The following is a 17,861-nucleotide window of genomic DNA, read 5'->3' as shown; positions in this document are numbered from 1 at the left end:
AATTCTATATCAACCAATCACCAATGTTTTTTAAATTCATTCCTTATCATTGCAAATCATCACATGTCTGGTATAAATAATTATTTCTGAGAGCCTGCGAGGAGGTTGAATAGGAAATTGATAAAACATGTGTAGCTCAAGCGTATCTACCTTTCATATCACTGCTGGACATAGTTGTGCTAATCAATTAATGTGCTTAAATATCTCTACTTATTTATAGATGGGAGCCAGGTTAAAAAGCCCACGGAGAAAAGGAAACTGCCTTCTCCCATTAAGATACATAACGACAAGCAGGACAAAAGTGAAAGGAAAGAGGACGAAAGTGAAAGGAAGGAAAACCAAAGTGCCAGGCTAGATAACCGAAGTGCCAGGAAAAAGAACCCAAATGGCAGGGTAGTGAATCGTGGACAAGCAAAGACGGGAATAAACAAGACGGCTTGGCAACTAATACAGGAGCGGAGATCTCGAGGTGATTGGTAATTTATTCTAGCTTGGGGATACAATAAGTTTGCATGTAATGATGTATGCATTTTACGTAATGCAGAATAAATTCATTTGTCTAAAACTGTGTTCATTGGAAATTTTCATCAACATGAAACTTACTGTAATGGCATCATCATAATATAAATTTGTAATAATTTAGAAACAAGGTAAGATATATATACATCTTTTTTGATATACAATTGCTTTTGAAGATTTAGAGCAAAGAGATTGTAGGGTTAATTATTGATGGATATTTCTCAATGACATTTATGATTGATATTAGCTGCTCTTGCCGTCTAAAATTTGGAGTGTTTTTTGTTATGGTGAGCATAAAGTTTTTCAGACAAACGCAAACAAATCATTTCTGAGTCGGATTCTCCAAGTAGCTACGATGATGAAGAGATAAGGACAAGACACAAAAAAGCGCGTCATTCGAAAAAAGAGAAAGGAGCCGGTCCAGGAAAAGAAGCCCATCAAAGAAAAAAGATCTGTTTCCCATTGATGAAGGACGTAAGTTGCATAGTATTAAAGCACTGTGTAGAGTGCATTTTCTTGTCTTTATAATTTTTAACACCTCTATTCAAAGAACATAATTATAAAGTAAGGAGTGATGTCGCACTTGCATTATCAACAAGGCCCATGTAATTGCAGGCATCCCATGATCGAAAAATCCATTTGTTCACCAATAATGAAAAGTTAAAATTCATGTACGACCAGCAGTACTTCGAAAAGTGTATGTAGTATATTTCAAATTTTTAACACCCATGGAATAATTTTAATGAACAGGACCTGTGAGGATTTTTAAAGTTTCCGAAGTCAGATTTGTATTAAATTTATGGTCCCTTTTCATCTAGAACATTCTAAGAGTCATAGTGCAGACGACATGGAATGACTATTGTGAGAATTCTTCATCCTTACATAATAAAATAAGGAGCAACTGGACAGCCAATTAATATCAAAATGTCCACACAGGCAGCAGTGGATCTTCATGGAATTGCATCAATGATATTTTCAGGTTTTCAGAGGAAAGTTCTGTCTCTCTTAACGGAGATACGTGACTCAGTAAAAAGTGCAGGAAACGTGTCAGTGGAACAGTGCAGGGGATTACAGATTAAGCAACTGTCAACTCTTGATGAGCTGAAAGAGTTTGAACAGTTTCTCGAGGAGAGGGACAACCTTGAAAAACTGGTATGAAACAAAACTTTTCTTTTGATTTTAGCTAGATTATATTCGAAGAACAAGGAGATATATTACACTCACCGTGGCGTCATCATCGTAATGATTATTGTTAAGGATAATTTTTACTTTTTTAGCTTGACTAATAATTTATTATATTGCCTTATGCAATCCTGCACTATCCAGAACTTCGAATAGTCATAGCGCTGTCGTCTGACAGCTCTTGTTTAAATTCTATACATCTGTTATTCAACTGTAGATATTGCTTTGAACTTCAAACATGTCTTGATTTGTCTTCTGTGTCAATGTACAGTTTCATACCATCAAAAATTATCTCCCTTTTTGACTTGGTCTAAATTGTTATACTATCCAGCTCTGTTAATAACATATTGCACTGTTACTCAACTGTATATAAATCCAAATAATACAACAATAATTTAACTTTGTTTCTGTATACAGACATTCACATTCAACAGAATAGGAGGGAACTCTGCTGCCGAGCACATTAAGAGGATAATGGAGAAGTGAGTATTGAAAACCTAATGAAAATACAATGTACATTAAACTACATTATTAAATGCTAAGAAGCAATCTGTAATGGATACGTAAAAACTGTCCTCATTTTTCATCAGAAATAAGAGTCCATGTTTTTCAAATTGTAACCCCCCCCCTGGGGATGTTTGATACAGGATTAAGGGTAATGTATAGATTTTTCTTTCTGTTTTAAGAACCATGACAAACGGTCTGCAGTCCCTGATGAACAGGACGGGAAAAACAAAAAGTTCCCCTTTGAAGTACATATATATATAGCACTCTGAAAGGTGAGTTGAAACTTAACAAATTATAGACATGTTCGTTGATCTTCAGAATTTACACTATATTCTTCTATAATTCAAAATTTTGCAAGATTCTCGATCTGGCAAATGAAATGTGTTGACAGACTTGCAGCCAAGGGAAAGTAATTATTTTTTTAGCAGATTTCGTTAAAATTTACTTTGCAACATAAGCCACCATAAATAAGATGGCGTCCTTTGCTTCCACAGCTGATTATTGTATCTTGCAACCTTGTCATGAGATATTGTTCATGGTGTTCCATTTCTATCAAACGTATTAAAGTAGAGCCTTAACTTACCAATGAGGAAGATAGTTTGACCAATCAATGTTTTTCTTTGAAATTCATAAAATGTATATGCAAACAATTCGATCAGTATAATTTATTATTGTTCAAGATGTTATCACGTGTCAGTTGTGTTTCGAGAACATTGCCTGAGCTTTAATATGAACTGACTTACTATTTCAGATGTCGTATAAGAGCATTGACGAGAAAAAATAACCTTGTCAAAGTTAGAGGACAACGTGCAGGCAATTTTAAAATTTGCACCATACAGGACCGGGGGTGACAAATTATCAAGAGAAAGCCAGAAGAGAGTAGTGAAGCAAATTGAAACAAACAGCCATTTGAACGGAGATGTCGAAGCACATCTACAAGAAAGTGATAGTGACCAAGCCCAACTACAAGAAAGTGATCGTGACCAGCGACACAAATAAAGAAAATGTACTTAAGAATCAGGGTTTGGACAAGTATATATTGTCTGGCCGGTAAATGCCGGTGTCGCAAATAACCCTAAAATCACCTACATGTATGTGGCAAATACTTGCATTTATGAGTAAAATTGTTAAAAAAAACCAGAAGAAACAAAAAAAACTTTGTACATTGTACTTTATTTTGATGAAATTGACACTGGAAACAATCATGAAGTCACTACTAATATTTACAATTGCAAAGGTGTGACACACATTATATATGCATTAAGTATATGTATATAACGTTTAAAATTCACATTTACAGTGTCATTTTTTTAATTATTTCAATCGGGCAGTGCTTGGGGGGACCTTTGCTCTAGATTTGGCAATGTTGATAATGTATTGGTTCTTTTTAGATGAGTTGTGTTTTGGTGCCTCAACAGTAAAAAATAAACCTCAACATTGATCAATCTCATTTCAACTATTTTCAAAGTTGATTGACATAATTTTCGGCATTTATCAAGGCCCATACGCCTAAAAGCACTGTTAGAGAGCCAGCCTACACTCACTCACATGTTGAGTATGGATAATGTCATTTTCAACATAGATGAACCTCATTTCAACGATGATCAACCTCCTTTCAACCTTGATCAACCTCATTTCAACGTCGAGCTACCTTATTTCAACATTGATCAACCTCATTCCAACCGTTTTCAACCTTGATCAAAAGAGGGAGAGATGATCAAGGCCGAGTTTGCGAAGAAAGTATATGAAGTTGTTATCTGCGTTATCAGCAGTAAGAGTTTGGAGTTTTTCCATTTTCATTTTGCACAATTATTCTTTGTATAGAGCATTAATACTAAAAACCTCATGAACTAATGACACGAAACCTTATATGTAGACTGAGGTCTCTGCAGAAGTGCACTGTGCAGGAACTGTAATTTGCTTTTTGCTAGCGATGCCAAATTGGAGTAACCTCTCCTGTTATACCTCAATCATGAATATTCATACTGGTCAAAATGTAACCTCATCTTAGGTCCTTTTTATTACACTCCAAAAATTACAATGTTCATCATTTGCAGGGTACTGAATGGTTATTTTTAGTCGGATAGATGATGAAAACATACAAGGTAGGGACCCCCCCCCCCCCCCAAAAAAAAAAAAAAAAAAAAAATGGCACAAAATGAAAATAACAAGAAATAATCTTTTTTTAAAAATAGAAATTCCAAAAATAAAATAGAATTTTGATAACGCAAGACATTTTGGCAAGTTTTTCTTCCTTAGAGTATTATCTGAAAGAACATGCCTCCTTTACAAGCAACAATAGTCGGTATATGGCTGCTTGAAATTTTATTATTTTTTACTTGACCTCGTTTCAGGCTCATCGTATCCACTTTATTTTCAAGTCATTTATTCATAATATTTATTATTTTGGCTACTAATTAATAAAAAAAAAAAGCTTTAATATCATAAAATGTCTATTTTAAAGAATTTGCCAGTATTTTGATGTAATACAAGAGATAATTTTCTTTAAGTTAAGAATTGATTTGTACTCAAACTGTTTCGTACCAAAATCTTTCCTTAAATTCGTCAATTTTTAAGATTAACTGTCACCAATTGCTTGCTTTAAAATAATTTTTCTCATGCAATAAATGAATATTTACAGGTTGATTTAGTATTGTATGACATTTCTTCTGAAAATCTAAACAAAAACTATAAGTTTTCATTATTTAGTATGTGACCTGTCAACTGAAAATTTAAACAAGATTGCATTTGAGAAAAATGCTATGCCACCGCATTAATACAACACTAAATAGTAGTGTAGGAACAGATTTTTTTTGTTTTTATACAATTTTGAAGATTGTCATAATGCATAGATCCCTGACCTATCTAATTCTTATTATCAGATTAGTGGTTAAATCTGTTGTTAACTCAATAAAAGATCAGAGTAGGAATATATCAATGCACTCAAGTCTAGTGAATTTGGTGGTGAAGGTCATATTTCACACAGCCTAAATTTCATGACTACTTCAAAGGACAACACAGTAAGACACTTTCTCAAAATCTAGGTCAGCTGAAATCAAAGTTCACTTTACATCTTAATATGTGCACATGGTTCAAATTTCATAGCTGTGCATCAAAGGACAAGAAAGTAGGTCACATCATCAAAATCTAGGTCACCTGATATCAAAGTTCAATTTAACAACTAAACCTGTGCACATGGTCAAAATTTCATTGCTGTACATCAAAGGACAAGAAAGTAGGTCACTGTCCCCTTGGGCAAGGCAAAATTTTGGACCCAAGGATTTAATTCAAAACAATCTTTATACAGTCCACCAAACAACATTTCAAGTCAAATATCTAAGCTGTAGCTTTCTCCCATTCAAAAAACATTTGTTTTATTTTCTGTTTTTACTATGTGTACAAAATGAGAATCACTGCCCCCGGGCAGGGCCAATTTTAATACCAGGGGAAAATTTTGAACAACATTGGTAGAGGACCTATAGATGATATTATATAGCAAACATCAAAGCTCTATGCCTTGTACCTTCAGACAAAAATATTTTTTATTTTTTTTTTACTACATATGTACATACAGTCAACTATCGTTATCTCGACATCGCTTTTCTCGATATTTCGTTATCTCGATGAAATTTTAAAAGTCCCGATTTTTTCCTTCTTTATCTATATTGGAAATATTTGTTTATCTCGATATTTCTATTTCGATATTTTCAGTATCTCGATGAAAAATTTCAGCCCCAACAGTTATTTTCACACTATTATCCTTTGTTTATCTCGACTAATAATTTTCTTTCGTCTGTTCCCTTCAGACGTGTGAAAAACACAATCTAGACGATAATTGCTCAATTACAGCGCGTGTCATAATGACAATTATGTTTGTAACAAGTTTAGCTGTTTTTATAAAAGTTAATCTATTTAGCGTGTTGATTGACTTATGTCCAAAATGAGTGAATTTTACATTCTTTTTAAATATTCGAACACTGTATCAATTCATTTTGACTTTAAATGTAAATGAAATAGTGAAAGTATAGAAACACTATCGTTGCAATATTGTTTCACAACATCACCACCAAATTAATCAGCGGTAGAACAATCTCGAGAAAGACCCGATAAATAACCCGGGAGGATATCCGAATCAACCATATCCGATATCAGATTCACTATATTGGTGTATTACTGAGTAAATCTCACTATGTGTTTTTATCACAGACACCGTGTTTCCGCTGGTTAACATCCGCCAATGTTACTTTGTCAAATATTGACTAGGCCTATGAAAACAAGATATAGGGATATTATAGTTTATTTGACATAAGGTATGCACATGTCTTTTGTAAAAATCAGTTTCGCTTTGTTCTAACCCTAATATGTTTATCTCGACATTTCATTATCTCGATATTTTTTGGACGGTCCCAATGACTTCGAGATAACGAGAGTCGACTGTAATGAAAATCAATGACCCCCGGGGGACCAATTTTGACCCCAGGACTATAATTTGAACAATCTTGGTAAAGGTTCACTTTGCAAACTCTCATGCCATATATTTAACCTCTAGCCTTTGTCAATTCAGAGAGGAAGATTTTTCAATTCAGAGCAGATTTTTCAAGTTTTTACTTCATACATATAAAGAAAACTATCGCCTCTGGGGCAGGGCAATTTTAACACTAGGGGCATAATTAAAACAACTTTAGTAGAGGACATATAGATGATATTATATATCAAATATTAAAGCTCTAAGCCTTGTATCTTCAGACAAGAAGATTTTTTATTTTTTAGTATATGTACATAGTATACCCCTGGGGGTGGGGTCAGGCCAATATTGACCCCAAGGCTATAATCTTGCTGGAGGTTCACTACATAATGTTTCATGAAAAATATCTTAACTCTAGCCTTTATAAATCTAGAGAAGATGATTTTTTAAGTTTTTACTATATACATATGGCCCCGGGGCGGGGCTAATTTTGACACTAGAGGCAAAATTTGAACAACTTTGGTAGAGTACCTATAGATGATATCATTTAACAAATATTAAAGCTCTAAGCCTTGTACCTTCAGACAATAAGATTTTTTTGATTTTTTTACTATATGTAAATACTGAAAATCAATGACCCCCGGGCGGGGGCAATTTTCACCCCAGGGCTATAATTTGTACAATCTTGCTAGAAGTTCACTTCACAATGTTTCATGCAAAATATCTAACCTCTAGCATTTGTCAATTGCTAGAAGAATTTTTTTTAAAGTTTTTACTATATACATATCAGAAAAACCAATGACCCCCGGGGCGGGGCCGATTTTGGCCCCAGGGCTATAATTTGAACAATCTTGGTAGAGGTCTACCAGACAATGCCTTATGCAAAATATCTAAGATCCAGGCCTTTTGGATCTTTACAAGAAGATTTTTTAAATTTATTCTTATAATTCCTTTTGGTTGCCATGGCAACCAGATTTCTCCATGGAATGAAATTCTTTGAACAACTTTGGAAGCCCTTTACCCAAGGATCAATCCTGCCAAGTTTGGTTGAAATTGGACCAGTGGTTTTTCACAAGAAGATTTTTTAAGTTCACTATATAATCTATAACACACACACACACACACACAAACAAACAAACACACACACACATAAAATATCAAAAACTTATGTATGTAGGCATGAAGTTTGAAGTTGATATCTCATATAGTTTTCGAGATATGGCCCAAGAAAAAATAAAAGTATAACAAAATCAAAGGGCAAGTACATGTACTCAAAAATTATGGAAGGAGGAGTTATAATTCTTGTGCATTGCTCTTTTACTCATTGAGACGTATCCACATACGAAGTTTCAAGTTGATATCTCATATACTTTTCGAGAAATGGCCAATGTTAAAGTTTCGACACACAGACAACAGACAGAAAAACAATATGCCCCACGATCTTCGATCCGGGGGCATAAAAATGGCTTGTCATCGCTACTTTTGCATGATGGCATAATGATTATTTATTTTAATTGGCATTCATAATTTTTATTTTATTTTGAGAAATATGGATATAATGAGGCAGAGGAGACGTCACGGTTCTCGCAATCTAAATGAAATCGATTGAAAGGATTTTTGCAAGTTTTTCAAATCTTTGAGGTCACTGGAGGGGGGGGGGGTCAACTTGTCCTTTATAGTTCAATAAAGCAGTTAAATAATTAAACATAATGTTTGACCTTTTTGCAGCTGACAAGAAACTCCTCGCTAGCAATGCCAAGTTGCCACTAAAGTACCCTTTTGATGATGTCAAGTACCAGAGCCAACATTTAAAAGGTAATTTAGTCAACTTAAGAAGTGTCCATCGTGTTGTACCTGCGAAATTTCTAGAATGCTCCTTGATACACTATTATTAACGGACTCAGTTTACACAGTGACAAGCAACAATACTAAAGAAATCACATGTAAAAATGATCCATTTAGCAATACGTTTCCGTAATGAAATTCAATCTGACCCTGAACGTATATTGGAGGCATTCTAACATTAAAGCAGTTATCAACAAGTGAAAAAGTAAATACATAAATAATGGATTGTGCAATATTGAGATAAAACCTTACTGGATACAATATGTCAGTTGTTCAATACAATAACACATGTTGTATTTCAATTTTCAGTGCACTAGTCTATGCATCTATGTTATGTTAAAATCCTTACACAAAAGATTTAATTGCCATTTATTTCTGAATTTTAGAATCTGATGCTGTATGCAAAGCTGAGAGAACAAGATGTCCACACTGGCCAAACCTGTACAGTCAAAGGCTAAAGGCAAGAGATTTTGTAAAAGTGACATTATGCCCATCCAAGGGTATATAATGAGTGAACGGGTGAATATAAAAATAAGTTTTCATTTTGCCATAATTCCTTTTTATTTAATAATTAAGTTCCAATAAACAATAAATAACGCAGAGATCCCAATGAAATTTCTGTATTATATCTTTTAGAATTTACATGTAACCAAACCTTAGTTTATAACAAGAGCGATCAGTAATCACATGTGTCGCCTCATAATGGCCAATTTCATGTTGGGACAAATTTTGTGACAGACGGACAGACAGACAGACAGTGCACAACTAGACTTGGTACTGATCAATCATGTAAAGTTTGGATAAAATTGCACCAGTAGCTTATGAGGAGTAGTCCGGACAAGCTTTTGCGTATCTGGCAACAAACAGAAAAAAACACCTTTTTATCAAAGGGCCATAACTCAGCCAAAAATCATTCAACCGGAAAACCCGTGCAATATGCACAAGGACTTGAGCTACAGATCAATCCTGTAAAGTTTCATTGAAATTGCATAAGTGGTATAAGAGAACTAGTCCGGACAAACTTTAAAAATAGAAATTATTAAAGGGCCATAACTCTGACAAAAATCATTGAACCGGAAAATGCTGACAATATGCACAACTAGACTTGGTACTGATCATTCCTGTAAAGTTTGGATGAAATTGCACCAGCAGTTTATGAGGAGTAGTCCGGACAAGCTATTGTGTATCTGGCAACACACAGAAAAAAACACCTTTTTATCAAAGGGCCATAACTCGGCCAAAAATCATTCAACCGGAAAACCCTTGCAATATGCGCAAGGACTTGAGCTACAGATCAATCCTGTAAAGTTTCATTGAAATTGCATTAGTGGTATAAGAGAAGTAGTCCGGACAAACTTTAAAATTAAAAATTATTAAAGGGCCATAACTCTGACAAAAATCATTGAAGCGGAAAATGCTGACAATATGCACAACTAGACTTGATACTGATCATTCCTGTAAAGTTTGGATGAAATTGCACCAGTAGTTTATGAAGGGTAGTCCGGACAAGTTTTGTGACGGACGGACGGACAGACGGACAGACAGACGGACGAAGGAGAAGTGATCCCTATATGTCGCCACTACTCCGTAGAGGCGACACAAAAAGAGTGGGGCAGTCTTTTTAGATTTTAGGAAGATTTATAATTTTATTCAAAACATTTTCCAATATCAACAGTTGGTCAAACACCATTTTGTCAGTTATAAAATCAATTCAGCTCAACTTGACTATGAAATAATGAGCATAATGTCACTTTAATAATTCTTATGTATTTTATTCTACTTAGTAACAAATGCTCTTTATTTGGTGACAAAATATTTGCTCTTGAGTGATCTTATGTAACATAATGCATGCTTGCGAGTTCAGTGCGTAGGAATAATTCACAAAGGCTGTTAGGCCTGAGTGAGTTGTTATAAGCACCGACCGAGCAACTGTGCATTATTATACAACAAGATATGTTTGTAAAACATGTATGCCCCCTATCAGCAGCCAATTAGTCATGTGATAAGGTTATTATGCATGACTTCTGACCCAGTGATCAAACAATTAATAAGGGTTATAAAGTATCTACTGGTCATGACCTTGACCTTTGACCTCTTGACCCAAAACTCAATAAGGGTCATCTGCTGGTCACGACCAATCATCATACAAAGTTTGAAGTTCCTAGGCCTAGGCGTTTTTAAGTAAATTGATCAGAAAACCGTTTTTACCTACAAGGTCAATGTGACCTTGACCTTTGACCCCTTGACCCCAAAATCAATAGGGGTCATCTGCTGGTCATGACCAATCACCATGCCTAGGTTGAAGTTCCTAGGCCTAAGGGTTCTCTTATTATTGATCGGAAACCGTTTTAACATACAAGGTCAATGTGACCTTGACCTTTGACCCCAAAATCAATAGGGGTCATCTGCTGGTCATGACCAATCACCATGCCAAGTTTGAAGTTCCTAGGCCGAAGCGTTCTTTAGTTATTGATCAGAAACCGTTTTTACTTACAAGGTCATTGTGACCTTGACCTTTGACCCCTTAATCCCAAAATCAATAGGAGTAATCTGCTGGTCATGACAAATCACCATACCAAGTTTGAAGTTCCTAGGCCTAAGTGTTCTTGAGTTATTGATCAGAAACCGTTTTTACTTAAAAGGTCAATGTGACCTTGACCTTTGACCCCTTCACCTAAAACTCATTAGGGGTCATCTGCTGGTCATGACCAATCATCACACAAAGGTTGAAGTCCCTAGGCTAAGCGTTTTTAGTTAATTGATCGGAAACCGTTTTTACCTACAAGGTCAATGTGACCTTGACCTTTGACCCCTTGACCCCAAATCAATAGGTCATCTGCTGGTCATGACCAATCACCATACCAAGTTTGAAGTTCCTAGGCATAAGGGTTCTGAAGTTATTGATCGGAAAGCATTTTTACCTACAAGGTCAATGTGACCTTGCCCTTTAACCCCTTAACCCCAAATCAATAGGGGTCATCTGCTGGTCATGACCAATCACCATACCAAGTTTGAAGTTCCTAGGCCTAAGGTTCTTTAGTTATTGATCGGAAACCGTTTTTACCTAAGAGGTCAATGTGACCTTGACCTTTGACCCCTTGACCCCAAAATCAATAGGGTCATCTACTGATCATGACCAATCACCATCTCAAGTTTGAAGTCCCTAGGCCTAAGGGTTCTTTCATTATTGATCGGAAACCGTTTTTACCTACAAGGTCAATGTGACCTTGACCTTTGACCCCTTAACCCCAAAATCAATAGGGGTCATCTGATTGGTCATAACCAATCACCATACCAAGTTGGAAGTTCCTAGGCCTTAAGGTTCTTTAGTTATTGATTGGAAACCGTTTTTACCTACAAGGTCAATGTGACCTGACCTTTGACCCCTTGACCCCAAAATCAATAGGGGTCATCTACTGATCATGACCAATCACCATACCAAGTTTGAAGTTCCTAGGCCTTAAGGTTCTTTAGTTATTGATCGGAAGCCGTTTTTGCTTTCAAGGTCAATGTGACCTTGACCTTTGACCCCTTGACCCCAAAATCAGTAGGGGTCATCTACTGATCATGACCAATCACCATACCAAGTTTGAAGTTCCTAGGCCTTAAGGTTCTTTAGTTATTGATCGGAAACCGTTTTTGCTTTCAAGGTCAATGTGACCTTGACCTTTGATCCCTTGACCCCAAAATCAATAGGGGTCATCTACTGGTCATGACCAATCACCATACCAAGTTTGAAGTTCCTAGGCCTTAAGGTTCTTTAGTTATTGATCGGAAACCGTTTTTGCTTTCAAGGTCAATGTGACCTTGACCTTTGACCCCTTGACCCCAAAATCAATAGGGTCATCTACTGGTCATGACCAATCACCATACCAAGTTTGAAGTTCCTAGGCCTAAGGGTTCTTTAGTTATCACTCGGAAACCATTTGGTCTACGGACCGACGGACCGACGGACCGACAGACCGACGGACCGACGGACCGACAAGTGCAAAGCAATATACCCCCTTTTCTTCGAAATGGGGGCATAATAAATCACAAAATATCAAATTTTATTTCAACTTGTATCATGATTTTAAATGGAATAATGAGGGGAAAATTATAGAACTATTTGGCTGTGCTTGGTAATGACATCGCAAATTAAACAAGATATCGTCATTTTGCACTACTGTGAATCTTTTGGAAAATAATGCACGTTACATTTTCTTCTTTGTCTATAAAGAAAAGGCGGCTCATCATATTAAATATTGAAATATTTAATGCAGCAATGATATTCAAAGAAAATGATCGGTTTTTATAATGCAAATATTTCATAGTAATGGATTTTTCAAAAAGGAAAGAAGTCGGCAGCTTTCAAATTGGTTAAATGTTAAAATATAATTGTATAATTGTATGAATGAAAACAAACATCAAGAAGTTAACATTTAAAGAATGACTTACAATATGTTATTCCCAAATAAAAAAAAAGTTAAAATATAATAACCTAAATAAAAAAAAGATAATTCATAGATAAACATGAAACATTTTGTAATCTTAAAATGATAAGAGTTTGTTAATTTCAGTAGCTGATTCTACTCCAGCTGACATTAGGGGCCAATGTTAGGTTCCAGTGACCTGGTGCCAACCCTAGGTTCCAATGATCAGGTGCCAAGGCCAAGTTCAAATGACAAGGTGCCAACACTAGGTTCCAATGACCAGGTGCCAACGCTAGGTTCCAAGTCAAGTGGTAGGGTTTGACTTTTTTTGAAGAAGTTAAAAAAACACTTTGTTGGTTTGTAGGTGTTAGAATGTAAAGTGGACAGGCCCGGTGGTAGACGCTCGCCTACAAATCCAGAAGACACAGGTTTAAGTCCACACCTAGCAAATAACTCTCATGAAGTTTGATCATGAAATCCTTTCTACGGCCATTCTTTTCCTATCGCTGACTCAAGTATGGCAGTTTTCAGTTACCAGTGATAAATATTGGCACTTTGTACCGCCTGGTAACTGACCGCCGTGATATAACCTAAATAGTGATGAAAACAGCGTAACAAACAATACAATATAAAGTGGCTATCTTGATTGTATATATAAGATGCTGCAGGCACCCCTGAACCGAAATATACTGATAAATAGAGTTGTTAAGATTGTTTATGAAAGAAAAAAAAAAGGAAAATTTAATGAAAAAAGCTTATTGGCATTATTAATAATAATTGGCAAAAACAATTGTTTTAGGGACATTTATCAATTCTAAATAATTTATTGTTCTTAAAAATTAAACACATAACTATCTTGAATTTTTTAGATGCCTATCGTAAACAAGTGGGACAAGTGACTTGCCCTCTGCTGGTAAAACCTTTCTCAGGATTGCAGACTTCAGGAAAAGTTATAAGGTAAATAACATTGACCTACAGGTTTTGATAGTTGATTATGAACTCAATATTTTACTGTTCAAATATCTTCGCACGTTTCAACTTGAAAACATAGCATTGTTTCAATTTGTACAATTTGTCACTATCCCACATGAATATAATTAATGATGCAGTCTGATAGATAAAATATTATATCTAGCATGCAAATGGTCATTGTAAACTATTTTTAGCTCATTTGTTTTGAAGAAGTCGAGCTATTGAGATTACAGAGCCTTCGGGGTTAAGCGTCATCGTCGGCAGCGGCATGCAGAAATTAATAAATGTAGCTTATAACTAAATTTCTTGATGGATTCTTTTCATATAAACACATTTTGTTACTTGGGACAATAGCTTTCCAGACATGCAACGACCTTTGACCTTGACCTTCAAACTGACAAGCGTTGGAGTCGTACAGGTCTTGTTTTGATATATTTTCATTTTAGGTTATTTATCTAAATGCTCATTGTTTTTTTCTGGCTGTGTAGTTCGGAGGTGTCGAGAAAGGAGTTTGACGACATATGACCAGTTATCGCGCTTGAAAAAGAGGATTTGGGAGTTGAAAAAGATGCAAAATACTGTAGGGAACCAACATCACCACCTGAGAACAGGCATTATTCACCATCTGAAGTACCGATAAAGCCAGACAAAATCTCACCTGTAACCTCACCAGCCAATGATTTGCAGCATTATAATGAACATACAGAGATTGAACTGAGCACTATGATAGAGCATGTGGATGACCTTTTTAATTCATGCAAAAAGCTGTTGCTGGCTTTGTTCCAAAATGAATACATTATATCACATAGTGTAACAGGTCGTCCAGCAAACACAATGACAGAACGAAAACCCAAGTTTGATTGTAGACTTTATGATTGTTTCTCCAAGCTTATTAAGGAAAAGTTTCATGTAAAAGATGCTGAAATTACACTGAAAGTTCAAAATGTTCAGAACCTTCTCAAAAAATCAATTAAGTAACTGAAGCATCAGCCTATCATTCTCTGATAATTGTGGATGATGAATCTTACATTTTAAACCTTGTTTGCAATGCAAAATTTTAAAAAAAAAGTGCAAACTTATTGATTTTTTTAACTCGCCTGAGCACAAAGTGCTGAAGGTGAGCTTTTGTGATCACTCTTTGTCAGTCATTCTTGCATCACCAACTAACATATGTTAGTCATCCGTGCATCATCAACTTAAAACAACTTCTCCTAAACACCTGAATGGATTAAAAAACACAGTAATGTTCCTCTCTCAAAATAGGTCGAGCTGTTCACCTTTACTGCACAATATAGCCGCCAGAGCTATAATTAAAAAAAAACTTTCAACAAGATTAGATCGATGGTCTGTAAATCATGGTTTAAATAGCAACCATGGTTTTCTGACCATGATTCAACCTTGGTTAACCATTGTTTTCTGACCACGGTTCAACCTAAAATGACAATGGTTTATAGACCATGGTTCTACTTTGGTTGACCTTTGTCTGTCAAAACCATGGTTGTAGACTGTGGTCCATTTATTTTGTTAAACCATGTCATAACAATGGTCAAAAAGCCATGGATTAACCATGGTCACATTTCGCAGGGGCACAGCTGATTATGTTTCCGTATGTACAATGTTTCTTATAGATCTAAAATGCTAAAGTCGATATGTGTTATAATACAAGTATCTAAAATAACCTACAGATCTTAAAAATCGAGAGATCTTTACAATAGTTTAGTTTATGCTGTACGTGCAGTATTTATAAATATATAAAACAAGTTGTGATATGGGAGTATAACGGTAGAATACACAGAATATCCTAAATTTAACTCATTATTTCTATTCAGGCGTTGAAGGCTATCCGAGACAAACTGCAAAGTGTGTCAGTTGAGGGGTTCATGCTCGACTTTGAGCTCGGTATGTATATATAAGTTGTACTCGTCATTATTTACAATATCAAGTTCATTTTTTCATACTTCATAATTTACAAAGTTGTAAACTGCATTCATATAATTCTTGATTAAACATATTTTTTTTATTTGTATTGCATAATGTTAATTTTATAATTTAGCGGCATGGAATGCAGTTAAAAAAATGTTTGATCAGGATGTACATATAAAGGGCTATGTCTTCCACTGGTGTCAGGAGGTTTGGCGACAGCTTCAAGCCAATGGGTTATCCACCACTTACAATGCAAGGAAGAACGTAAGTCACTAATAAGTCATACGTGGCTTCTTTTTAAACTAGATATTTATTAATTTTCATATATTTAAATAAAATAAGTGTAAAATGAACTTAACATCCAGGCCAGATAAATTATTAGAATCATTATTATCATTGTTTGTGTTACCTAATCGCAAGGAACATGTTTGTTCCTGCTAACTAATGATAAAGAAATGAAATATTTTTATGGTATGTTTTGGTTATTGAATATTTACTTTTTCAGAATCACAAGTTTTTGTGTCAGTTGATGGCACTTCTCTTCCTTCTAGTGAACCATATAGTGCCGACATTCAGGGATCTGCAGGGACGATCCACAAACCCACAGATTGTAGCGTTCTGTAGCTACCTGGAACGTCAATGGATTGGGAATCCCTCTTTCCAAGAGAGTTTGTGGTGTGTCTTCCCCCAGCCGGTACGAACGAATAATGATGTAGAAGGTAATGACAATTTTTTGGTATAAGTTATTTGATTTAATGAAGACTTAATGAAGTGTGCTTAAGTATCGAAAATACTGGTATACACCACAACTTCTCATATCCATGGACAAAAAAGTCATTGTTTAGTTCATAAAGAAATCATTTACCATTATAATGCATTATTACTCTGTTGAATACGAATTACGATTCGTATAACTTAAAACAATAATGTACATGCATATTTATCAATTATTGCTAATTTAAGATGTAATTACACATTTTTCTTCCTTCCAGGCTGGCATCAACGTATCAACAGGAAGGATGTTCCATGTCCTTCTACAGGCTAGTTCCACTACTGCGTAGGGAAGCGGAGACCGTTGGTCAGACACTACGAACAGGAGAGCTTAACAGAGCCAGATCTACACGTATAACTACAATGGAGCGAACCCTTCAAGACCTTTGGGAAAGGTATCAAGACTCAGAACTTTCAACAACAGCTTTTTTGAAAGCTTGTTCTGCATTGTACAGACCGCCAACTTAGCGTGATTTTATGAAATGACGAGGATGTAGTTGGTGGTGCTGTCGATGACGGCATCGACGTTGTTTTGTTATGTAAAAAAATATGTTTTGTTATGTAAAAAAATATACAATGTATATTTATTTTTTTTGTCTTGTTTAAATCTTGGTGGATCTAAAATACTAGAATTTTGTTTATTTGTTTTGTCTTGTTTTAATCATATATGTCTGTACAGTTAGTCATCAAATGTTTAATGTCATAGTAGAAGTATTGTACATATATTGTTGTTGTTGTTGATGATGATTATGTCATGTTGAGGTTACTAATTTTTATTTTTGTGTAAATAAAGTATGTTGTTGATTTATACATGTACTAGTTTATCCTGATTTTGCCTTTCCACTTGTTTGTATTATAATTTGGTAACAATAAATGTAATATAAAGCACTGTTTGCTCTTTGTTATACTTATGATTAACTCTCTCTGTCTCCACCAATTTACACATTTTCATCAATAAAACTTTTAAATATCCGATAGAAAAAAACTTTTTTTAACGTAAAGAATATTATATATTGAAACAAATGATGAACACAATATATAACTTTATTATCACCAATATAATATTCATTAACCAATATTCTTTACCTTTTCCTAATGCTTATTTAACTAAATACGATATATTTGTAAAACATGTATGCCCCCTATGGGCAGCCAATTGGTCATGTGATCAGGTTATTATGCAGGACTTCTGACCCAGTGAACAAAAAATTAATAAGGGTTATCTACTTGTTGATGACTAGTCACAAGGTAATAATTATTGTGAC

General features: G+C 35.1%; 1 protein-coding gene and 1 long non-coding RNA gene across 2 annotated transcripts; both read left to right on the top strand.

The window, feature by feature from the left end:
• Nucleotides 1–240: 240 nt before the first annotated feature.
• Nucleotides 241–2,181, top strand: LOC132739904 (uncharacterized). Its single transcript, XR_009627070.1, has 3 exons — nucleotides 241–993; nucleotides 1,499–1,671; nucleotides 2,119–2,181. It is a non-coding gene; the product is annotated as an uncharacterized LOC132739904 (long non-coding RNA).
• Nucleotides 2,182–8,340: 6,159 nt separating this feature from the next.
• Nucleotides 8,341–17,461, top strand: LOC132739906 (uncharacterized). Its single transcript, XM_060727738.1, has 8 exons — nucleotides 8,341–8,488; nucleotides 8,905–9,037; nucleotides 13,078–13,241; nucleotides 13,800–13,887; nucleotides 14,391–15,801; nucleotides 15,956–16,089; nucleotides 16,331–16,544; nucleotides 16,818–17,461. Exons 5-8 carry the CDS (start codon nucleotides 15,783–15,785, stop codon nucleotides 16,868–16,870), a joined length of 420 nt encoding a protein of 139 aa, XP_060583721.1. The 5' UTR covers nucleotides 8,341–8,488; nucleotides 8,905–9,037; nucleotides 13,078–13,241; nucleotides 13,800–13,887; nucleotides 14,391–15,782; the 3' UTR covers nucleotides 16,871–17,461.
• Nucleotides 17,462–17,861: the final 400 nt, after the last annotated feature.

The sequence above is a fragment of the Ruditapes philippinarum genome, unplaced genomic scaffold, assembly GCF_026571515.1.
Source record: "Ruditapes philippinarum isolate M1 unplaced genomic scaffold, ASM2657151v2 ctg8644_1_1_1_1, whole genome shotgun sequence".
Classification (NCBI taxonomy): Eukaryota; Metazoa; Mollusca; class Bivalvia; order Venerida; family Veneridae; genus Ruditapes; species Ruditapes philippinarum.
The sequence above is the reverse complement of the archived record's forward strand: the minus strand, read 5'-3'. Positions and strand labels throughout refer to the sequence as shown.